This window comes from Cygnus olor, chromosome 1 (assembly GCF_009769625.2).
Source record: "Cygnus olor isolate bCygOlo1 chromosome 1, bCygOlo1.pri.v2, whole genome shotgun sequence".
NCBI classification, from domain to species: Eukaryota; Metazoa; Chordata; class Aves; order Anseriformes; family Anatidae; genus Cygnus; species Cygnus olor.
Genome location: NC_049169.1, coordinates 53,864,582 through 53,884,422, shown reverse-complemented (window position 1 = coordinate 53,884,422; position 19,841 = coordinate 53,864,582). Strand labels below are relative to the sequence as shown.

At 42.8% G+C, this 19,841-nt stretch overlaps 1 protein-coding gene across 1 annotated transcript in view; it reads left to right on the top strand.

Moving 5' to 3' along the window:
- EP300 (E1A binding protein p300) overlaps positions 1-19,841 on the top strand; it is a 63,169-nt gene that overhangs the window by 11,629 nt on the left and 31,699 nt on the right. Inside the window, exons 2-7 of the mRNA XM_040558536.1 lie at positions 3,298-3,956; positions 12,256-12,432; positions 14,867-15,128; positions 15,882-15,995; positions 16,843-17,079; positions 19,598-19,691. Coding sequence (XP_040414470.1) covers positions 3,298-3,956; positions 12,256-12,432; positions 14,867-15,128; positions 15,882-15,995; positions 16,843-17,079; positions 19,598-19,691 — 1,543 coding nt within the window. The remainder of the gene's footprint in view (positions 1-3,297; positions 3,957-12,255; positions 12,433-14,866; positions 15,129-15,881; positions 15,996-16,842; positions 17,080-19,597; positions 19,692-19,841) is intronic.

The following is a 19,841-nucleotide window of genomic DNA, read 5'->3' as shown; positions in this document are numbered from 1 at the left end:
TGTGTGTCCTTAATGAAAAAGATGGCAAGTGTGTTTAGTGTACTGGGAAGTCGCTCAGTTCTCTGGATATTTATCACCTCTGTCTTAAGCTATTCCCTTGGCTTTCGTGTGACTGTATTTACCATTGTTTTCACGTACTCTGAGCTGTCTGGCCTAGCTTTGTCAATGTTTGGATTGGCCATAGGTAGGTCTCTCTACAGTGGGCTTTAGGGTGTGCAGAGTATGTAAAGGGCTCTGAAACGGATTGGAGCTCTTGCTGTACGCGCACAAAGTCCGATTGTTCCGCATGGTCTTATGAGACTGTTCGTGTTTCAGTCTCATACCTGAAATCTTCTGCCTCCTGGCAGCCGACTAGGAGTGGGATTTCGTAGTTGACCAGACAACAGAACCTTTTTCTGGTTTTGTTGTTTTTTAATCTGCTGGCTGGAGAAGACTTGGATGTTTGTGTTTTAGAAAAGATTTAAAAAAAAAAAAAAAGGCAGGGGAAGGCAAACTTGCACCAGAGTGATGTTTCACTGGTATTAATGGCTTTTGATTTTGCCTTGTAGGTGCTAGGAATCATTTATGGTGTCTTCTGCTGCGTCTTCTCTTGGATTGACGGTCTTAGCATGTTAGTTTCGTTGCACAGAATGAACTCGCCGAGGAGCTCTGTTTGCTTGTACCAGGATATTCGAGGTGGACTTGAGCAAGTGAGCTTTGCAGCTGGAAGCGTCCCCTTGTTTGACGAGAAGGAATGCTGAAAGAATGAGGTCTTCGTAGAAGCAGATTAATATTTCTTTGGGAAGAAAGATGAGCAAATCTTTCAGTCTTTCAAAACAAGAATTGCACCGCCCTTTTGTAGCGTTATATCTGAAACCATTTAAACAAATCTGAGTAAATGTTCAGTGGTAGTTTGAAAAAACAAGTAGCTCATATATTCAGATGATCGCTGACCATTTTCCAGGTGGTTTTGTGAATGGTTTTATATGCAAAGGTCTGGCCTCAGTGGAGGCAAAGTGGGGATTTTTGTTTTGGGACTGACTCTGTCCTGGAAGCAGGAGCTCTTGTCCATCTGCAGCCAGTCACAATACTGCCTTTTGAGCTCTTTGAGCAGCTTTGCTGGAACAAATGTTTCCCGGTTCAGAGATGGGAGGCTGCTGTGCGCTTCCAGTACGTTTTTTCTGCAGGTATGGGGTATATGTTGGACGCTGAAGTTTTCAGTGTTGTTCATCTAGGAGAAATTTTTCTGGACGGCAGACTAACTTGAGAACTGCTGGTCTTATTTTTCACTTCCTCAGTTGTGAGCTCTTTGTCAGGTTACTTTGCCAGACTGTTTTCCGAATTACATTACTTCAACGCTTGTCTGTTTAAAGGCATCTTAACAGGCACATTAAAATGCTCATTGAAGGCATCTTAGTTTGCCTGTTGAAGCCATTTTAAACTGTCATGTACTATTTTTTTGACGGCTTTCTTCATTATCTTGGTCTTGAGGGTCTCTCCTACTGTGGCTTTTCCCATGTGCATCAATATTTAATTCTTAAGCTAACACTTCGCGTTTTGGGGGGTGTATGTTTTGAGGTAGGTGTACCAGCCCCAAACTCTAAATTCATTATTCTAAATGTAGGAGAACTTGGACAAAACTTTATTCTTCTGCTTCTTCCCTCACTTCTGAATCTTCAACAAGTATCAATCATGTTGAAAAGTACTGGAGATGTAATTGAAAGATGAATCCTTAGTATCTACTGCAAAACTTAACTTTTAGCACAAGGTTTCCCTTAAAATCAGCTAGCCCATTCTATATTAATAGTCTAAAACATAGTTATTTGGAAACTCGTTCTTCTTCTGGTGCTTTACATTAGTGAATAGTATATAAATGATGTCATGAAATCACTTGGTATGCCTGCATTCTTGTCAACCTCGTATCGTATGTTTAGAATTTTTAACAGTCCCAATCCTAAAACAGTTAAGAAATTGTGTCTTATAAAAAAGGAATAACAACGACACTCCTCAATTAGTATTGGAGGTCAGCTGTTTGGTAACTCATGGTATTGCGTAAAACATTTTGAACAGATTTCTGATGCTGATCAGCTTTTCTGACTTGTGTGGTTTAACTGTAGTCTCTTCCATCAATATTTGGAACAAGTCATCTTGCCAACCTCTGTGAAATTCACTGTAATTGACACTTCCTTTTTTGCAATTGCTGAAATGAGTAGTATTTTAAGTCATCGTCTAGATCTGAAGGTTTTGAAAATGCATTGTAATAGATCCTGCAGAGCATCCATGAAATGACCTTTCTGGCAGAAGTGATGCTGCACTATTCTAAAAGTTAAGATAAAAGAAATCATTTACTGTGTATTCTCAAATTCTAAATACTGAGCTCTATACCCTAGCTGTTATGAGTGGCTACATCACACAGTAGCTTGGCTTTTAGCCACAAACTTTCTAGATTATTTTTGTTCTAGCTGCTATAGATGAAATACACAGATCAAGGTGCATGCTACTTCTACAGACATAAAACTTCTTGTTTGCTTGATCAAATTGATGGTACTGTGTAATAGCAATCTTTTGCCATTTAATTACCTTGGAGATTACTCTGAATGCGTTCTTGTTCAAGAGAAAAAATTCTTTTTTTTCCCCCATTGTAAAGTTTTTTCACAACTTCATGGCCAGGAGGGTTACTTAAATTGTTTTCTGACTATGCTTGTTGTGGGGAAAATACTGTCTGTTCCATGAAGTTCAATTTAATTTTGCAGTTCTGTGCTGGGAATGACTGGATGTGGAAAATTAAAACAAAAACAACCACTACCAAACAAGGAGAAAGCTGCTGATTTTATTTTTTTGTAAATAATAGGCATTTTCTGAAAACAGTATTTACTGTATTTGTTGTCTCTTCTGGAAGTGACACTTCAGTGAAAGTCAAAAATCAAAAAACGGTACTTTTAGCATCAACTTTTTAACTCTTCTTAATAGTTGTCTAATTCCACTGGTGAATTCTGAGATTTTAATACATTTTTTTCCTCCTTTCCCTTCAAATTTCACAAGTTGGGAGATGATGTTCTGAGATACCTAGCGATATTTAGCATATACTGTTGTAGAGAAGTGAAGTAGAATGGTTGCCTCCAATTCATACTTTGTAAGGTTTAGAAATTACGCTTATGATGACGAATTGGGATAGTTTTCAGTAATGACCGGTAGAGGAATTCTGCTGGAAAAATGAGATTTTGATAGTCAAATGAAATAAATGGAAATTAATAAGCAAGATTCTTCAAGATATTGCAGATTGCACTGACCTCATGTATCGTTTCTTTTATTTTTCAGATTTTGGATCACTCTTTGATCTGGAACACGACTTGCCAGATGAGCTGATCAGCTCCACCGAACTGGGACTCAGCAATGGCGGTGACATTAATCAGCTGCAGACCAGCCTCGGCCTGGCACAAGATGCTGCCTCTAAACACAAGCAGCTGTCCGAACTCTTACGGGCTGGTAGCTCCCCAAACCTCAACATGGGGGTTGGTGGCCCTGGCCAGGGCATGGCCGGTCAAACGCAACAGAACAGCCCTGGGATGGGGATGTTGAACAGCATGGTGAAAAGCCCCATGGCGCAGGCTGGGCTGACTTCTCCCAGCATGGCGATGGCTACAAGCGGACCAAACCAGGGTCCTTCAGCCCAGTCTGCAGCAGGAATGATGCCAACAGTAAACAGTCCAGTTAACCAGCCTGGCATGGGAATGAACACAGGGATGAATGCTGGCATGAATCCTGGGATGTTGGCAGCAGGCAACGGGCAGGGGATGATGCAGGGGCAAGTCATGAACGGTTCGATTGGAGCAGGCAGAGGGCGACCTAATATGCCCTACCCAAACCCAGGAATGGCAAGTGCTGGCAACTTGTTGGCTGAGACGCTGCAACAAGGCTCTCCGCAGATGGGAGGGCAGACTGCACTGAGGGGGCCGCAGCCTGGAGCCATGAACAAGGTAAGCAAGGCAAGCTGGGCTTGATTTATCTTTGTTCTTGGCCTTTATTTTGTGAGGCAGATCCCTCTGCAGTAGGGATCCTGTAGAACAAGGTTCCCCTGCAGTAGGGATACTATAGAATGGGGTTTTTTGTCCCTTTACCAAAGGATCCAAAACCCTTAATTGTTTATATAATGCTAAAGTTTAAGTGATGGGAGGCAAAAATTGGGTCTTGCTCAGCAAGCAAGAGTATTTCTAGAGTAGCCATCTTTTTTCTTTTAAGTCCTGTGAGAGTATAGGTTATCAACAACACGGAAAACTTAACTTGGTAGCATTTAGTCTTTTATGCCTTTGTCCACAAATGTTTTCCCATCTAACGTGGTGAGTGTGATGGGAATGTATCAGGATCTTTTAGAAGTTTGGCACTTCTCTGTGTGACACTTAATAAGAACATCTTTTGTCTGAGATGTGTTGCGCATTGGTTTGTGCTGGAGCAGATGAGAAGAGCCAAATGCGGGTCTGAATGGGCTGATGTGTAGTGTGTGTTAAAACGTACATTGGCCTTGAGAAATACTTGAGTTATTGGAGAAAGAATGCTTGTATAAATACCTAGAGACAAGCGTAGGGTTGTTTAAGGCTATTGGCACGCAGTTCTAGGTTTAAAATTCAGAAAGATTTTGTCTATTGGAGAGTAAATGGAAAGAAGAAAAAGGTTTTGTTGGTGAGGGAGTTAGATGTGCTTTTATTATTTAGGAGATTGGCATAAAGTTGTGATAAGTTGCTCTGAAAAGATGAGGGAAGTTAACAAGGAGGTATGCATGATAAGAAAAAAATCAGACAAGCAGGTTTCCTAGAGTAGGGAAACAAGTGAGTGTTTCGTCTCAAGTTTTTGGTATTTTGATAAAAAGCCTGGAAAGTATCTAGGTATTTCAGTTCACTTTAGATGGATTTTTTGTTTATTGGTTAATGAGTGGAAAGTTTTTTCTAAGGTGCTTTGTAACACCTGAATAGATTCATCTTGGAGTGACCAAAATCAACCTGCCTGGAGGGCTTGTAATTGTAACTAACACAGTCTATAAATGTATTTGAAACAGGTGAAAATTAGCGCTGTGTTAATGATTTTGCTGTACTTGAATGTATTAAGTAAAATGATGCTAGTGTCTTGTGAACATTATTAATTACAAGCTTTTCTGGTCTTAGCTGGTTGCTTGGGCTCAGGGTGCTGCTAACCACGGTTCTGATACGTATGCCTAGCGATGAGTTGATTTTGTAACCTGTTCATAACAAACATTAAGGTGTTGAAAAGTTTGATTGCTACAGTAGAAAAATCTGTATACAGTTCATATTGGAAAGAAGTAAGTAACTACTTGGAGGTATTTTTGTATTGGAATTAGATAATTCGTTGCTTATTGGCTCTGAAAAAAATTACTTTGGTCTTTAGAAAGAGGTCAAAAATTGATGTAATAAGAATTTGGTGAAATGCCACATCGTCATCCTTATTATCCTTGTCCTCAAAGCTAAAGTAAGGTTTTAAATTATTAAACAAACAAAAACCCTCCTCTTATCTAGGAGAAATAAAGGCCACAAATTGAGTTTTTGGCTTTTGATACAGTTCAAAACTAAATTGTCTTCCTGGCTTTCTCAAACTCCGGGGTGTGCTGTATATCTAAAATAAGCAGCCTATTTTGTGCTTTTTGGGAACCTCCCCACCAAATACAGAACTTCTGCTTTTTAGCTCATAATCCCAGACTGGTTAAAAAATGAAAACAAAAACTTCGAGTTCTTTACTCGTTGAGAAAAAAGCCTCGAGCCAGGTCGCGTAAGCGTAGCGGGCGCAGCCCGCGCGGAGCACTTCAAACTGCCGGATGCGAAGGAACGGTCTGAAATGGAGGCTGAAATTCCAGAACGTCTTCCATTGGTTTGGCTGCTGGCAGGCAGCCTGGCTTTCGCTTCGTGCAGCCGAGTTAGCAGGATCTGACAACAGTCATGTCTGACCGTTTTCTCTCCCTCCACCCATCTGCTTTTGTTTTTTTCCCCCCACCTACAAATCTTCAAAAAGTAGAGGAAAACAGAGGACCCTGAGCAGTTGTTTGCAAAAACCGGCTTTTTTTTTTTAATTGGTAATTTTAGCCCTGTGTTGCTGCTAACGTGGGAGTTTGTGTAATAACTTTCGTGCGCTTCCTTCATCGCTGCAGAAGCGTGCATTATTCAAGAGCTGTCCTTCGGCAGGAGGGGAGAAATAGCAAAGCAGGCGCTTCGGTTCTGTTCAACTGCATCGTGTTAGCTTGCCAAAGTCAGCCTCGTTAGGTGCAGCGAGGGTTGCCTCTGTGAATTGGCTTTCAGTAAAACAGATGTGTTGTCAGCCATGGTTTTTACAGGCGAATAGCTTATGTTTGCTGGGACGTTAACTAATTGGGAAGGAGGATGTTATGCTCTCCTAATGGTAGAGATGAGCTTGAAGTGGGTATTCGATTTGGACAGCAAAACTGGTAATGTTTCTGCTTTGTTCTGTGGTCTTGTGGAGTTGCTGAAGCATTTTCTTCCTCTCCTTCTGAAAGATTGGCTGGTAGCAGTGGAACGCTTGCTTTGCACATTAGACTTAGAGTTCCCCGATTGTCTAGCTGTGAAAGTTACCTTTTTAAGCCTGGAGATCCCAAATGTCTGTGTAACTGACTGGTGTGGGGTCACCAGGTATGTATAAATTCGAATCACGGTATTCTGCCACTTGTCTTGGGGTCTAATGCTGTATGTTATGTATAATGCAAGGTACACTGAGATGGGAAGAAGCAATTGTCTGCAGACCGTCTCTATACCAGATATGTGACATTGTATTGAGGAGCTAACGCAGGCTTGAAACTCACCTGGTCATTTAAAATAATAATTTGAATTAATTTCACGATCCACTTCATACTGGCTGATGGGAGAGCGAGCCCTGATATTAGGGAGGGGATGTGTTAAAGGAGAGGGTGTTGCTGCTCCGAGGAGGGTGTGGGCCCTGTTTAGGTACCAGAGTTAGCTTAAAAATACCTGTGGAGGTTTAGCCTAAAAGGAAATTCTGGAGAGGAAAGGAATTGTAACAAGTTTAGCTTTCTTGAATAGCTTTTTGTTTTGTGTGCTTGTTTGTGTGCATGTGAAGTGTGACAGGAATGTCTGTCCTCTTAAAATAGGTTTTTGGAAAGTGTTTGTAATGCTTTGATTCTTTCAGTGTTTAAGCATTTTTCAGGCTTCTTATTTCACTGGATAGCCTTACAGCTTTGACTAATTTAAGTGTAAACAGCAAATTCAAGCTCCACAGTAAGTTAAGAACAAATTCATGTTTCCTGTCTTGAACCATTCTTCATTTGGAAATACATGTATGTAGTTAAAACCTTCGTGTGGCTCTTCAGCGGTTCTGCTGGGTTCTGCCTGGAGTTCCCAGGCTTATTGTCCAGCCTCTTGTTAGAGGGAGAGAGGATTTTGCGTACGAGTTGGTGGGTGTATTTCTGTGATTTTAAAGCGAATAAATTCACCTGACCTTCAGGTCGTGTAGGTGGAGTATCCTGCTGATCTAAGAAGTGCTCTGTTACTCGATGAAATGGACATGAAGGCAATTCAGATTAGCAGGGAAATTACCACCTTTGCTATGTGATTATTTTACTCTCATGAAATGACTTGAAACATTTAGAGCTCCAGTGTTAATTTTGTCATTTGGCTTATTGTGTAATGTGAATATATATAGATTTCTCTGCTATTGTAATGGAGATACTATTGTGCTTTACCAATGCTTAGCAATTCTGTTAAGAAAAATAAGTTGTAATATTTTACAAATAGGAACATAATTATTGGGACTCTCCATACCTTCCTTTAAATAAAACAGCAAGAAATGTCAAAGTCTTGCTCAAAATTGCAGAACTGGAAAACGATGACATCCTCAAATAGTAAATTTAGGTAAAGAAAATGAAAAAAGCTTATTAGTGTTAGCATGTTCAGTGTAGTGTTCAGTTCATGTTATAAAGAACCAAGAACACTGACCTTCTACGTATCGCTTGCAAGAACCATTTGCTTCAACATCTAGGTATATGCACGGTGTTTAGATTCTGGGCCCCAGGTGTACCCTACGATCAAGTACTAATCCATTGAAAGTGTAGCTGCACGTTGTGGTCCGGAGGTGAGCCAAGGTGTGAAAAATAGATAATTGCTCACTTTATCCCAGCGCATGGGAGGAATGTGTTTGGGGGAGAAAGGGAGCAGTAAGGACTTGTTTCTGGGGTTGGTAGGGGAAGTTTCTTGCAGGGATGGCAGTGCAATAATGCTTGTCTTGCAGTAGGTATCTTAAAATGTAGTTCAGTCAAATGCAAAGAATCTTTAGCAGTCCTTGATAAGAATGCAGCAGGTATCACCGGCACAGTTTTGTTGTTCCTAAATTCCAGAAGAGAACTGCTAAAGGTGACTTCCTGCTTTAGGGAAGTTAATTTCTACCTGTGGACACGTATGTGGAAAGATTGCGTTCATGTAGGCTTAACCTAGTGCTTGTACTGCAGTTACCTCAACAGAGGGGCACAGCTGATGCTGCAAACGTTGGATTATTTGGATCAATCTTATCATATCTTCATTCTATTTCTTCCGTTCTCCATGCTTACAATTACCTTTGCAAATCTTTAAATTGGTCACTGCTCAATACAGTTGCTGATACCTAGCTGTCTTCCAAATACTAAGCTCTAAAAGCAATTGCCTCACTGACAGAGCAACAGTAGAAAATTTGTCATGTCTGCGTGCACAGCTCTAACAGGTATTCCTCCTCTGGCAGGGTTTGTGCTCCGTGGCACCGACAGTAAAATTAGAAGCAAAGTTGTTGGTTACTTGACCCTTGTCCAAGCTGAAGATGCGTCTGTTTTGAGGCATTAGAACAAAGCAGTGGGGAGTTTCCTCTACCTCTGGAGTTGCCCTGGTCTGATTGGTAATGGGGGAGCTGTGAACAGCCTTACCTGATAGAGCTCTTGCTTGGGAACTTGGATGTTTCTTCAACTCCTCTCATCCGTGCCCTTGACATGATGAGAGGTGTACGTCTTCCACCAGCCCCTGCTTCAGCTGGGGGCAGGAAAATGGAGCAGAGTTGTTTTCAACTCTGTGCGGCAGGAATAAGCATTTGAGATTGTCACCTATTAGCCATGTGTCGTCATCTTTTGCTTCATTGGCCTTTATTTCTCTTCTCCTTTACTGTGATGTACCTTTGTCTGCTCTTCTTTATGTGCGAGTCCTTGCGTACGTGATGAAAGCAACTCGAGGCTCTGAGGTGAGGAGGAAAACAACAGATGGGGTGAATGAAGAAGAAAATGGGAAGAGCAGTGGAAGGAGGCGGGCCAGGAAGGAGCGAGCAGAGGTTGCACTTGCTGCCTCTGAGCTGTGATTCAGCCACGGGGGGTTTTGCATGGTATTTCAGATGAAGCTTTGTACTTAAATGGCACTGATACCACCTTTCCTTGGCTGGTGCTTCTGCACTTGATGGTGTATTTACCCCTCAAGCCCAGCAGGTCGCTAATCGGGTGAACATCTGGCGTCAGTCTTACTGGTCATCTCCAGCTGATGAACTTAAGCACCCTTCCGAGGTGACGCTTGCACGTGGATTTTAGGGTCAGTTTGCTGTGCCTGCTCTCCGTCTTGGCCAGCACTTTGCTGGTATTTGCTGCCTCTGTGGGCTGGGACAGGATTCCAGGAGTCAGCTGGGCTGAGTGGGGCACCTGGTCTGCTGCCAGCTCCCAGACGATGGGGTGGGGGGAGCAAGTCCCCTTTGGGGGGCGGATGATGGTTCTCAGCCCTAGGGAGAGTGGGGCCCTGCATTTCTGCCATGGGGGCGGCCTTACTTCAGGGGGGCTGATTATGTACCCCAAACAATGTTAATGGCTCAGCTCATGCTTGAGAAAGCATCAGAGGTCTTCATGCTGTGTCAGCCTGAGCAGCACGTTTGAAAAAGCCAGGTGCTTCACCTAAAGCTTGTGTCCAGCCGTACTGCGGGTAGAAAGGTTGACTGGCATGGTCAAACCTCGTCCCTGTGTTTCATCAGAAAGCTTCACTTGCCAGTGACATAGCAAAGGTGCTCTCGTAAGTCCAGGTTTGTCTTACTCCTGTTGTCAGGACAGAGCTGGCTCCTCAGGCCACGCTTGTTCCGAGTCCTTGGGTATCAATGTAAGTCCAAACTTACTGAAGGTGAGCATACAGATTTTTTTTTTCTCCCCTGTGACATCAGGGTGTGAAAATGTGCCTTCACCCCAATCTGAATTGGCTGGTTAGTTTTCATTAAGGCTGGTGGCAGTGTGTACTCTGGTAACAGCTAACTGTGAAAGTAAATTCAATTAACTAAAAACTTTGCTTAGAAATGTCCATTCTTTGAGATGTTCCCAATTTCACTCGTTCTGGAACCAAAGGGATCAGGCTGTCTTTCCAGGAAACCCCCCCTTGTTTTCCTAAGGAAGTAATTCCCGCTGTCAGTCCTCCACTGACTCTTGAGCCTGTTGGTCAATTTGAGGCAGCAGTGACAGTAGGGAAAGTGTCCCCAAAGTTACCTGTGCGTTTGGCTCTCAACATTTTTCTTCTCCATCCAACTTGCACGGAAGAGAGCCCTTACTGGTCTTCTGGGGGGAGGCAGGAAGGGCTGAAGTCTTCTTACCTGCCTCATTTCTGGCAGCAGCTGCACGACGGATGTCCATGTGTGCATTCATCGTAGTGGAGACATGACAGTGACAGTGCCGAACAAGACAAAGGAAGTGTTTTTAGTTCTTCCTCCTCATTGCGCAATTTGTCTGCCACACGCAGGGGCTTTTTTCACTACTCTCCAGTGAATTACTGCTGTGTAATCGTGGTTATCGCTTGTGGGGCAAGAGGGGGGTTGTTCTCAAGGAAATTCACTTAGATATCTAAAGTGGCTGGGTTTTCAGTGAGGTTTCTGCCCTGTTTCCTGTAGCATAGGTTTGATCCTGCTTTATTCATAAATGCAAGTTGAAGGCCGTTGTAAAGGATTGGCAGAAGTTACAACCTGCGGAAGGAAAACTTCTGGCTAATCGCAAGTAATCTCTGGACTTGTGGATTACTTTTCTGTGTACATTGGAGAGGCTTGGTGAGGAGCAGAACCAGGGTGCTTCCGCTACAGGAGGAGCATTTGAGAGCAAATAGAGGAGTGATAGGAAAGAAACCTGCGTTAGGAGCTTGTATATACTTCTTTGGATCCAGGAAAATGCCCAAACTTGAACCAAAAAGTGTCAAATAGACTGAACATGGAGTCAAATGCTAATCTGAACTGAAATGTACAGCTCTTCCAAGTATTTTGGGGCTTTATTTTTCTGCGTTATGGCTCTTTGAGGATCCTGACTGAGTAATGGCGAGAGCGTGGTAATCTTAACTAAAATCTCAAATATTCCTGGTCCTCTATTGCTAGTTGTTTTGGTCTTAGAAGGCCAAATTTTCCATGAAAAATGGATGGGAATCGAATGGAGAAAGCTAAAGAAGAAATAACTTCATTGGCAAGGTTGATGGATCCTAACTGTTCTTCGGATTCTGGAGTGCTCCAAGGCACCAAACCGTAGATTCTGGTAGGCTAAAACTGTTGAATATGCAAAGAGGGGAGGCACAGTGCAGAAAGCAACATATAGCTCATATGAAACACGAGTCTACTTCCCCTATAGATGAATGGTTCAATAGCTTCATTTGGTTAGCAGCGTTCCTTCCTGACATCTCCTTTGACCTTGAGTACTGCTCACTGCAAACAAGATCCTGTGACTGGGTGATCGTGGGGTTACCTGTGCCTGTATTCTTGAATTGAAACTGTGGTGTGCTGCACATGCAGATGGGCATTATTACAGCCCGATGGAGGGGAGCTGTGGGAGTGCTGACAGTTGGGTAGGAGGTATCTGGGATAAGCCCTGCTGATATGTATGAAGGGGGCATTTGTCCCCATGTGGACTGTACACAGATGCAGGGAGCAGAAGAATTCTTCCAGACTTGAGTTACGTAGTCCGTGGTGCGGATTTGTGATTGAGAAAGCCGGAATGAGAAATCCGTTGAATAAAAAATTTCTAGTAAAGAAAGAATCAGGCCAGTTCTGACCAGACTTGACGTCAAAGTTGATAAATTGATCTTACTCTGTTTATGGGATCCCCGAGGTAGAGGAGTTAATGTGTGGTGGATGTGGATACGTGCACAAGAAGGGAACAAGGGAAGCATGTGGATCAGTATTGCATTGCAGTTGTTTCATGGCTTTGATCGTTCTTGCTTCTCTGAAGTGTTCATTTGCCTTTTGAGTTGTGAACTACATTATCTTACTTGAACATCTTGCCATTTTAATCCCTAGATGGGAATGATGAGCAATCCCAGTCCTTATGGTCAGCCATACAGTCAGAATACTGGGCAGCAGATTGGAGCCAGTAGTCTTGGACCTCAGATGCAGAATAAAGCCGGACTGCAAAATAGCCTACCGCAGTTTCCAATGGACAAGAAGCCAGTTCCTGGGGCAGGAATGCCGAACATGGTAAGTAGAACGAAGACTGTCTCCAGCAAATGTTGTAGCAGACCAAAGTGGAGCAGTGTGCAGTGCTCAGATGCTGCCCTGTTAAAGGTCTTGCAGCTGTCATACCCAGTGTGAATTCATGCTCTGAGTCAACATGCAATGCACTTCAACTCCTGAAAGGCCTGGTGTGGAGAAGAGGGCTGGGCTGTTGCTCCCTCTGTTGATAAGCTGCGCCTCTGCTCTTCACCCTTCAAACCCTGTTAGCAGAGGAAATGAAAAGGAGCTCCTTATCCGAAGTGACCTTTGCTCTCGGGTCCCATCCCTGCTCTTGCGGTTGGTTCCCTGGGTCTCTTCTCAGTGTGAATTCACCGTGAGGGTTGTTTTCCTGCTAGTACTCTCTGATGCTTTTGGGAGAGAGAAGCAGCTCTTAAAACGTATTACGTGTGATAGTGCTTAGAAGCCCCAGTTGTTTGGGTTCTTGTGCTCTTACATGGACATGTGCAATGCTCCTGATGTTGCCGTAGTAGCCCTGTCACTCCCCCTGTCCCTCCAGCACTGTTACAGCAGCAGGGCACAAAGAAGGGGGAGGTGAGTGGTGGGCAGAGTGGATGACCCAAGCTTTTGCAAATTTTACAAGTTTACAAGTTCATAAGTTTACAAGCACTAACATTAGACTCCCTGGCTTGAGTTTAGCACTAGTGCCTAATGTTCTGGGAGAGCAACAGCTGAACGTGTTTGCCTCATTATTCTGAAAGTTTAAATTGATTGGGGGAAGACATAAAACATTGTCTTACTGTTTTTTTCTTGCATATATATTCTTGTTTGTGAAACAAAATCGCTCTTGTGAGTATAGCTTGTGTTTCTCACTGCTTCAAATTTTACATTGTTTTTTCTAATTCCTTGGGGTTCAGTCTCTTGATCTTAGTAACTTGCTAAAAAAAACACTTTAAGGTAACTTTTGTGCCTTAGAACTCTTGAGGTTGAGCTCTCTAATTCAATTTAATGTTTGCTTTTTTTAAAGTTGAGTATGAAACGCTAGAATCCTAACGCAACCCATTGGTGTATGAACCAATAAAGAAGCAGCCAGAACTTGCTGATCAGTATCTCAGCTGTCAAACTGGTGTTCAGTGCAGAGTGTATAACTCTTGAAGTTGAGTTACTTCCCTGCTGGGCCTAGGAATGAAAAGTGCTTGCTATCTTAGTTGTTTGGGCAAAAAAGACTAAAATTTCAAAAAAGGCAGTTAGTTACACTGGAGCATATATACTGAACCATGAGGGGACTGAGTAACTGGTAAAGTCTCCTTGTAAAATGGAAGGTTAATGTAGATATTGAAGAGCTATGGAAGAACTGGAGTTTAGGAATCATCGAATCACAGAATGGTTTGGGTTGGAAGGGGCCTTAAACGCTACCTGGTTCCACCCCCTGCCATGGGCAAGGACACCTCCCACCAGACCAGGTTGCCCGAAGCCCCATCCAGCCTGGCCTTGAGCACCTTGATGGAGGGATGGCGCATCGACAGCTTCTCTGGGCAGTCTGTGCCAGTGCCTCACCACCCTCTGAGTAAATAACTTCTTCCTAATGTCTCAGTTACATGTACCCCTTTTTAATTTAAAACCATTATGCAGGTAGTCGAGCTCTAAAAAAAACAAACAAACAAAAAAGGAAATCTTCAGAAACATTCCCTAAAACCCTCTGTATGTGAAGAGTCCATTAGGAACAGAAGGCTGTTGAACTGAAGTGAGACAAGCAACACAGAGTCCCTGAGCCCCTCTTCTTTGTGAGTGCTTCTCACATTTCACCTGGAAGAAACACAAAAGTCTGAAGACATAAACAGAAGTATGGAAGAAGTACCGGGTGTTGCCATACTTGACATAACTTCTCTGGCCTGCATTATGCTGAAGTTGTGCTGCTTCTCCTGCAGAGACTAGCAGATGCTTTCTCTGAATGCGTATGTGCAAGTTTCCTAATGGCAAAAGGTTCCCAAACTTCCCCTTCGTTATCCTTTTCTAGGAGTCCCACAGGAGGGGAAAAACTATCCATTTTAAAAGGTGTTTTCTTCCACTAATGCAAGAATTGGGGATACAGTTTTCTAGTCTCTAAAATGAGATGATCATCTGAGGTCTAAGTGCTGTTAGTATTTTTCTGGTTAAACTAGCACCACAAATTAACTTGTGAGCCTGTGCAAAGTTAAATTCTTCTGGTCCTTGATAAGGCGAGAGCTAGAAATAGGAGGGCGTGGTGTGGGGAAGACTTTGTGGTTGGCAAGAGAAGTGCTGCCAGCACTGTTGTTGAGGGGTTGTTTAAAATGGGTCATCCAGAGCTGCAGATGGGGTATTCCCTTGGTTACACAGAGTAGTGATTCTTCATAGATTTTTTTTTTTGGGGTGCTCACATGTTAAATAGATGATTCTTAAATAGATTTATTTCTGGGCATTTCTTTTCTGCCTCCTCCAGGGCCAGCAACAAGCACCCCAAGTTCAGCAAGCTGGGATGGGGCCAGCAGCTTCACAAGGAATGGGGTCTGGAGCCCCAACAGCGGATCCGGAAAAACGCAAGCTCATCCAGCAGCAATTAGTTCTCCTTTTACATGCTCACAAGTGTCAGCGGCGAGAGCAGGCCAACGGTGAGGTGCGACAGTGCAACCTCCCTCATTGCCGAACCATGAAGAATGTCCTGAACCACATGACACATTGTCAGGCTGGCAAATCCTGCCAGGGTAAGTGAGGGAATGATTATGTAGACATCAACCTTTGCAAGATCAAAAAGGCTGTTAGTAAGAGAGAACAAGTGAGCAGCTTGGGAAATTGATTTTCTATTTTTTAAGCTGTCTGTCCCCTTAGGAATGCATATGATAAACTTCTGAGCCTTAAAGTTTAGGCAAGTTAAGGTAAGATAACGCAAAGAAATGAATTAAGATGTTTTGCTCAGCTTTGTAACTCACTGGTAGACCTTTTGGATGCCGCCTTCTGATAAGGGCGGACGCAAAGGAGGAATCTGCTAGCAGGAGTCTGTTTCCTCTAAATGGAAGGGAGAAATCTCAAGCAGTAGCTAGCCAGGAGTTAAGCTGCTTCTGGCACTGATGAACTCTTAAGTCTATCCTGGTAGCCAAAGAAAATGTGTGCTATCTTGTTGTTACCCTCCCTCATCTGGGTTGTGCCAGTGGCTGGCATCGTAATTACTTCATTCCATCTGTCCAGTCCCTGATGTGCATGGTGTTATCCTCTGAGCTAGGCTTGGATGCATAACGTGGAGCTTCGAAGCAAGCTTTAATTGAGCTAATAGTATTTGAAGGAGTCTAGCTACATTTTCAGGGCTAGTTAGTACTGAACTATTTAAAGTAATCCTTTACTGAACTGCGATATAGATGTGTGGCCCAAGAGAAGTAGTTGCTCCCTACCCAGATTGTATCGACCATGTGCAGGTGCTGGCAGTAGTTTGTAAAGGTTTTCCTTTCCCTTCCCTTCCTCAGTGGCACACTGCGCGTCTTCCCGACAAATCATCTCGCACTGGAAGAACTGTACGAGACATGACTGTCCTGTATGTTTGCCTCTCAAAAATGCTGGGGACAAAAGAAACCAACAATGTAAGTCTACTACAAATTTCTGCATATTGGATAAACCATAAAATTTATGTTAGGGGTTGAACTTGGTTGCACTCAGGTGGTAATGGTGATGCTCTTGAACCTGGGAATATGTAGTAGGATTTTCTTCTTGCTTTAGAGTGGCAAAATATTCTTCTGTCTCTGATAGCTAGTGTTTGTGGAAGACTTCTAATTTCCAAATCAAAATCTATTGGATTTTCTCCACCACCTCTTTGAGCTGATGAGCTTCAGGAGACAGACATGCATATGCAGAGACGATTGTACCATTTCAGCCCTGATGGTCTTTGTTCTGTCTTCATCCTCTGATTTCATCATGTTTCTTTCCCACCTCCCCTTTCTGTCCCTATGGGTCTTCCTTCCAAAATTTGCAAGATTTCTGTCGTCATGGTATCTGTATGCTTTTTCATGCTTCTTAATGTATACTTTGTGCTCTTCTCATGACCACTGTGAGCTGGGATGTTTCATGTTTTAAGAAAATAATGATAAAATGAAAAAGCATGACAGTGGCTATTGAAAATCTGTACCTTGCTGCCTTTAACCTCTGTGACCTAGGTGCCTCTGTTCTCAGTTTTGAGCAAACAGATGGCCTAAATACTCAGCGTGGGATTTCTCAGCAGCTCAAAGGGAGAACAGCATATTCCTGGAACGACTGGTTGGGTCAAAATTTGTCTCTGTTTCATGACGGCTTTTCCAAACCTGGCCTCTTATCTGCGTGGTCGTAGAAGGTGGTGTTGCTTTTGAATAGCCAGTCATCTTTTTTTCCCTGTTTTTAGGGATCTCTTTGGCTGCCTTCTGTTGTCTTTACTAACTTTTGGCATGTTTCTTCCAGCGCTGCTGGGCGGAGCTGCCGTAGGACTTGCAAATACTGGCTCGGTTGGTGTGGGGCAGCAGACAACGCCCAGCATAAGCACTACCAGTCAGATAGACCCCAGCTCCATCGAGAGAGCCTACGCAGCCCTTGGACTGACCTATCAAGGGAACCAGATGCAGACACAGTCTCAGGCTCAAGTGAAGAATCAGCAACAAGGACAGTCGCCCCAGGGCCTGCGCCCTATGAATCCCATAAGTAAGTAGATCTGTCAGTTAAAACGCAAGCTACAGGCAACTTTCCTGTACTATATCTGATGTATATTTTCTTACCTGATACCTGAATACAGATAATTAACTTGCAAAAGTTATACCTTTACATTATTTTAGACCTGAGATATCAAGTTGCTTGGTGGAACAGGAAACATTAGAGGACCCAAATGCCTTCCCTTGCAAAAGAAGTTTTCTGTGAAAATTGTTTTCTTTGGGGGAAAAAATATTTTGGGGGAGAGTGATTTTCAAAATAACTTCATTTAATAATGTTTTTTAGCTTTATAATTGTACTGTTTTGCCAGTTTCAGGAGGTTTGGGAGTTTTAGTTGGAAATGCACACATCAGAACGCTTCTGTTTAAACATGCTTTCCTTGTCACTCAGACTGTAGCATTTGAGAGTTGCATCTCAGATGTGTAATGCTTGTTTTAAAAATATGTGAAGTAGTACGTACAGACCAGCTCTCTGAATCTTGTCTTGTGGACTCATGTAACTGTAAGCTGTGTGGCTTATTGCAAAATCACAGAAGACAACATGAGAAGTTTAATTGTACCCTGGCTGTCATTGGTGTCCAATCAAGTAACCCTTAATCATCAAATCCGATGCTGATAGTTTGAGATTACATCACAGGAATTTTTTTCACCCTCAACTCTTAGCTTGAGTTGCTTAAGCAGCGCTGGCTTTTAATTGAAAAGTGGAAAGATGGGCTGGTAGGCATTTAACCCATGCTTGTATGGGATTGTAGTGCTCCAGCCTATATGCTCTGTGACAAACTCTTGAATGGAATGAGTGCTGTGTTAGCACAGGATTGCCAGTGGGAAGGACTGAGAGTTTGCCAAGGAAAGTAAGCAGCTGGTTGCAGGCTGCAGTTCTGATGTGCTGTTTCTGCACAAAAGAGCATTGTACTCCTGAGTTACTCAGGAAAAGACTCCTAGGCAAAGGTAATGAAATGACTGATCCTCATAGGTCACACGTAGCTTGTATACTGCTGCAACTTTGCCTTCAGTGTGAAAGGAGAGAGCCTGGTCTTAAAACAGGTAGATAAGATATGATTTTCTGCTGTACATTAGTGCTTTACAAATGAATGAATTTCTAGAAGGTCCAAAATGTTACAGTAAGGGGCTTAGGAGTTTGAAAGAAACGTTATCTCTTTTTTTGAAGTGGAATGGTTCTATGCTTTGTTTCTTTAAAAAAAAAAAAAAGAGACAATTTGGCCTGTGCCTTCTTAATTGGGCATTCCTTGTAGCACTGATTTTTAAAAAAAAAAAAAAAAAAAACTAAGGAGATGGGGTTGAAAAGTTTTTGGAGAGCGAAGAACTGGAGCTTAATGGAGAAAGGACAACCATGGAGAATGCGGACATTGGACTTGTTTCATTATTAGGAGTGGAAATTAGAACAGCTGAGGTAGGAATCATCAGCTTGTGGACTGACTGCATGCCAACTACTTTAGAAGAAAGATCAGGATTTAGTGAGGACTCTGATTTTGAAGAGATGCAGTCCTACAAAGATTAAATAAATTGGTTTGGGCAGTTGAAAAGGGAGAGGTGAGGCAGAGGTTTACAGTTGTCTTCTGTACCAACTTGTTCTCAGATGGCTAAATTTGTGAAGGATAGAAGTGATTAGGCTGGGGGTGGACTGCAGACAGCTGTATGAAAGGGCTGCTAAACAATTGACTGCGATATTAGAGGTGTATATTGGACTTGCTAAAGTTAGTTTCAGTGGATTTCTCTTGTACACGGTGTCTAATTCTGCTTGAAGTACAAATTCTGTAGGATTCAGATGTCTTAAATACATGTAAAGCCTGGTAAAGGGGTTTCGTGCTACTCAGCTTCACAAAGTGATCTATTCAGAAGTTCTGGGCAGATATATGCTGTATTTTTCGTCGTTATTTGAGTCTTAACTGTAGTGTGTAGGCACTTTTTAAGGTGCTTGAGATCTGCTGCGATGCAGAAAATGAGATGTTGGTACATAAATTACTAGCGCTTTTTCCTGCAGAGGTTTGTCAGATTTTCCTCCTTTTTAGCACAAACACTGGAGTTAGCTGTAGGTTCCCTGAGTGTGGAATGAGTGAGAGGGGATCTTGCCAGATGTAGTTGTAGCTGATGCTTTGTTTTCAAAGCCTTTGAATATCTATCCTAAGCCTCTGAATCACAGAAAAAACTTCTAAGCAAACAACAGAATTGGTTTGTAATGCTGGACCTTTAGAGGGTCAGAGGAAAGGACTCGGGTACATAACATTGGCAGCAAATGTAAATGGCTTGTTTGAGAGGTTCAGGAAGGCGTGCAGAAGAGTAATACTGCATGGTGCTTCACTTGGAGGTCACCAGTGTTGTGCCTCAGACTTAAATTTGGTAAAAGGAAGGGATAAGTGGTAAAGAGAGCAGAGAGTATTTAAACTCCTTCCACAAAAATCAAAGTACTTGAAAGTCTAGACCCTTGTTATTGCTGAGCAATTGCTGTTCTTGCTTAGTAACTAAGCTGGTTGTTTAATATTTACGTTTTCTAGGTGCAAATCCAATGGGAGTGAATGGAGGAGTAGGGGTTCAAACCCCCAGCCTGCTGCCTGACTCGATGTTGCATTCAACCATGAATTCCCAGAAGTAAGTTGAGTAATTCTTTGCAACCCAGTGTTTTGTTCAGCTGCAAGTGCTGATGACTGCCTGTAGTAAATGAGATGAAGGTGATGGGAATGTGTGTAAAGGTTTGCACGCCTATGCTGCGAGGGGCTGAGCTGATCCTTGCTGCTAAGG